The 3,418-nt window shown below is 48.2% G+C and overlaps 1 protein-coding gene across 2 annotated transcripts in view; it reads right to left on the bottom strand.

The window, feature by feature from the left end:
- Window positions 1–976, bottom strand: part of PLA2G4E (phospholipase A2 group IVE) — an 83,110-nt gene extending 82,134 nt beyond the window's left edge. For both annotated transcript variants that reach the window (XM_045286542.1, XM_045286543.1), the window contains exon 1: window positions 619–976. In XM_045286542.1, the coding sequence (XP_045142477.1) occupies window positions 619–807 (189 nt within the window). In that variant the 5' untranslated portion in view covers window positions 808–976. The remainder of the gene's footprint in view (window positions 1–618) is intronic.
- Between the last annotated feature and the right edge of the window lie 2,442 nt (window positions 977–3,418).

A 3,418-nucleotide genomic window follows, 5' to 3' on the forward strand; every position in this document is an offset into this window, starting at 1 on the left:
GCTCTCTCTCTCTCTCTCTCTGTCTCTCTCTGTCTCTCTGTCTCTCACACACACACACACACACACACACACACACACACACACACACACACCACAAAACCAAACTGATCGTCATCGAGTTGATTCTGGCTCGTACTAACCCTACAGGACAGAGAATAACTTCCCCCGTGGGTTTCCCAGACTATAAATCTTTATGAAAGTAGAAAGCCTCATCTTTCTCCCTCAAAACGGCCTATGGTTTTGAACTGTTGAGCTTGGGATTAGCAGACGGCATAACCCACTCTGCAGCCAGAGTTCCAACAAACCCTATAGGGGACAAAGTTAAAGCGTCCCTTTGGATTTTTTGAAGGTGGAAATGTTTAAGGGAACAGAAAGCCTCCTCTTTCGCCCACAGAACTGCCAGTGGGTTTGAACTGCTGACAATGTGGTTAGCAGACCAACACACACCGCCAGAGTGCCTTCCTTCTGGAGTGCAGGGAGAGATAAAGACAGACAGGGATGGAGGTAGGAGAAAGGAATGAACTAAAGCACAACCTCGTCACTCTGCAGCTAAGCAGGTGATCTTACCCCGAGTTGGGGAGGAAACCAGGCACCTTCTCCTCAGGAATACAGCCATACCTGAGCGTCCCAGGGGGCCGTAGGAAGCAGGGATGAGAGATCAGCTGTTTCCAGGTGCTGTGTGTCTTCACATGCACTAACATCCCTCTCTGATCTGCAATCTTCAGCCCCTTGTGGGCTCTGTGGACCAAACACATCATTCCCCAAGCCAGAACGGTCTTTGAGGGCTTGGAGACGCATTTCTGCCATGTCTTCTCCTCTGTTGCTCGGCAGGATGTGAGGAGCTGGGGCTGGTCGCCAGCAGTGAAGCACACAGGCATTCTCAGGAAGTTTCAAGGGCGTTTTGCAAGAAAGCGATACCACCAGGTTCCTCCTGGAGATAATAAGCCCTCTGAATTATTAAGGAGGTTAAGCCAGTCAGGGCTTAGCTAAAGAAGGAGTCTCACATCTCTGTGAAAATTTCAGACAATGGGGACTACGTTGCAGGGACAGTCATGTGCCGTGCGAACAGTGAGACAGGGAGCTGGGATGCCGTTCACTGGAGTGGCTCTTGGTTGCTTGGGGGGGAGGGGGGGGCCTGCCTTTCAGGGCCAGGAGCCAGCCTCAGAGACAGGTCCACACTGCTCGCGGCTATTTTTAAAGTGTGAAACTCAATATGTACCAGCAAGATGGCCTGGGTCGGACAAGGGGAGGGTTGTGGGAGAAACACTGGCGTTATCCAGAGTTCCCAAAGGACACTCACGTGAGACAGGGACACCAGCCGCTTGGCTCGTCTCTATTCTAGTCCAAGGAATGAAATGTCTGGCTGGACGCAGGGGTGACAGTGAGGCCATAATGTACCCTGCTTCCCATGCCAACCTGTTTTGTGATTCCACAGATGCTAAGTCTGGTAGCTTAAAGAGAATGTGCCCTAACTCCTTGGTAAAAACAAAGCTCAACCCCCCTCGGGTTCTGTTTATAATCATTCTTCAATGTCCAAAATGTGTATCCTCTAATGCCCTGGGGGAAACTTTAAACCTTAAACCAGACTTTCCCCCTGAAGTCAGGGTCACACTGAACCATAATTTAGCTTAACTGGTAGAAACAGGTGCATCTCACTGACTGAGGCTGGGTTCTCTTAGAGAAGCAAAACTGGAGATGCTTCCATGTGTATCCAAAAAGGCCTCCAAACGTTCGTGGGGCAGGGGGGATTCCATGATCTGTATATTCCATTTTCCATGACTATCTTGAAACCGCCTCATCTACACAGAGATTGAGCTCAAGAAAATAGCACAGCAGCCTGGACCTGTTTCAGAGCCTTCTCTTGTGTTGGACCCCATTCAAACTGAATAGCTTGCCAAACCCTTTGATAATTAGGCCAGAGCAGTACACCCAATTGAGGAATATGTTGCTTTCAACATCCAAAGAGGCCCACTAGGCATGGTGCCCCTTTTTGAATTGTGGGAGGAGCCGGGTATAATAACAAATCTTTCATTTTAGAAGGAATCTCTCGATATGTCTCACACCACTGGACCCCTTGACATTTCACCCAGGTGGAGGATTCCTGAAGTTGTGTCAGGTTAACGTCTCACCCTTTGGAATGCCCTGGTGGCATGCTGTTTACGTGAGAGGCTGCTAACCACAAGATCAGCAGTTCAAAACCACCAGCCACTGCTCAGGAGAAAGACCAGACAAGGCTTAATCCCTGTCTTATCGGGTCAGCATCATCTCGATGGCAGTGTGTTTAAGAATGCAAATGTCTCCCTAATAAATCTTGTCTTTCTTGCTAGGCCCAATGTCGTCGACATAATGGACCAGTGTATGAAGGGAAAAGCAATCAAGGTCCAAATCAGACAAAGTTATGACGCAGTACTGGAGAATTTACCAGGAGTCTTGGTGGTGCTGTGGTTACCTGTTGGGCGACTAACTGCCAGGTCAGCTGGCAAAGCCACCAGCCACTGCTCAGGAGGAAAACAGGGTTTTCGACTCCCGTGAAGAGTTACAGCCTGGGACACTCACAGGAGCATCCTACTCTGATCTTCTAGGGTCACTATGAGTCAGCAATATGTATTATTGCAAAGTTAACCAGGTAGTGACTCTAATTGCAGCAGTTATTTTCCAGATGTGGTTTCCTTGCTTGAGCAGATCAGCACATCTGGTACCTGGTTTACAGCTATGGAGCTAGCCAATCTCCCTTTTCTCAGTTCTGATTTTGAAGGATGGAAAAGCTGTTTGCCTCCAGCTGGCAAGGCCAGCAATACCCCTTCACTGCCCTTTCTCAAGGATCCCTGATGGAGGATGGAGCTGCTAACAGGAAAGTCAGCAGTTCAAATCCACCAGCCACTCGGGAGGAGAAAGATGAGGCAGTCTGGGTCAGTAGAATTTACAGCCTCAGAAACCCCGTGCAGCAGTTCTACCCTGTCATATATGGTTGCTATGGGTCAGAAAGGACTTAAAGGGCAGTAGGTGGATCATACTACCTGGTTAAATTTGTAATAATATAATCCACTGTCATTATCCAAGATCCATTCATTATTTTAATATATGCTAAACAGACAAGAGTTCAAAAGATGCATGGCATTGGGTAAATCTGCTGCACAAGACTTTGGAGTATTGAAAAGCAACGATGTTACTTTGAGGACTAAGATGTGCCTGACCTAAGCCCTGGTCTTCTCCACGGCCTCATATGCACGTGAAAGTTGGACACTGAATAAGGAAGACCGAAAAAGAATCAATGCGTTTGAATCATGGTGCTGGAGAGGAATATTGAAAGTCCCATGGACTAGTGAAAGGGCGAATAAACGTGGCTTGGAAGAAGCACAACCAGACAGCTCCTTGGAGGTAAGGGAGGCAAGACTTCGTCCTACATGCTTCGACATAT

Source organism: Echinops telfairi, unplaced genomic scaffold, assembly GCF_000313985.2.
Source record: "Echinops telfairi isolate 266 unplaced genomic scaffold, ASM31398v2 ScPeMD7_8;HRSCAF=38, whole genome shotgun sequence".
Taxonomy (NCBI): domain Eukaryota; kingdom Metazoa; phylum Chordata; class Mammalia; order Afrosoricida; family Tenrecidae; genus Echinops; species Echinops telfairi.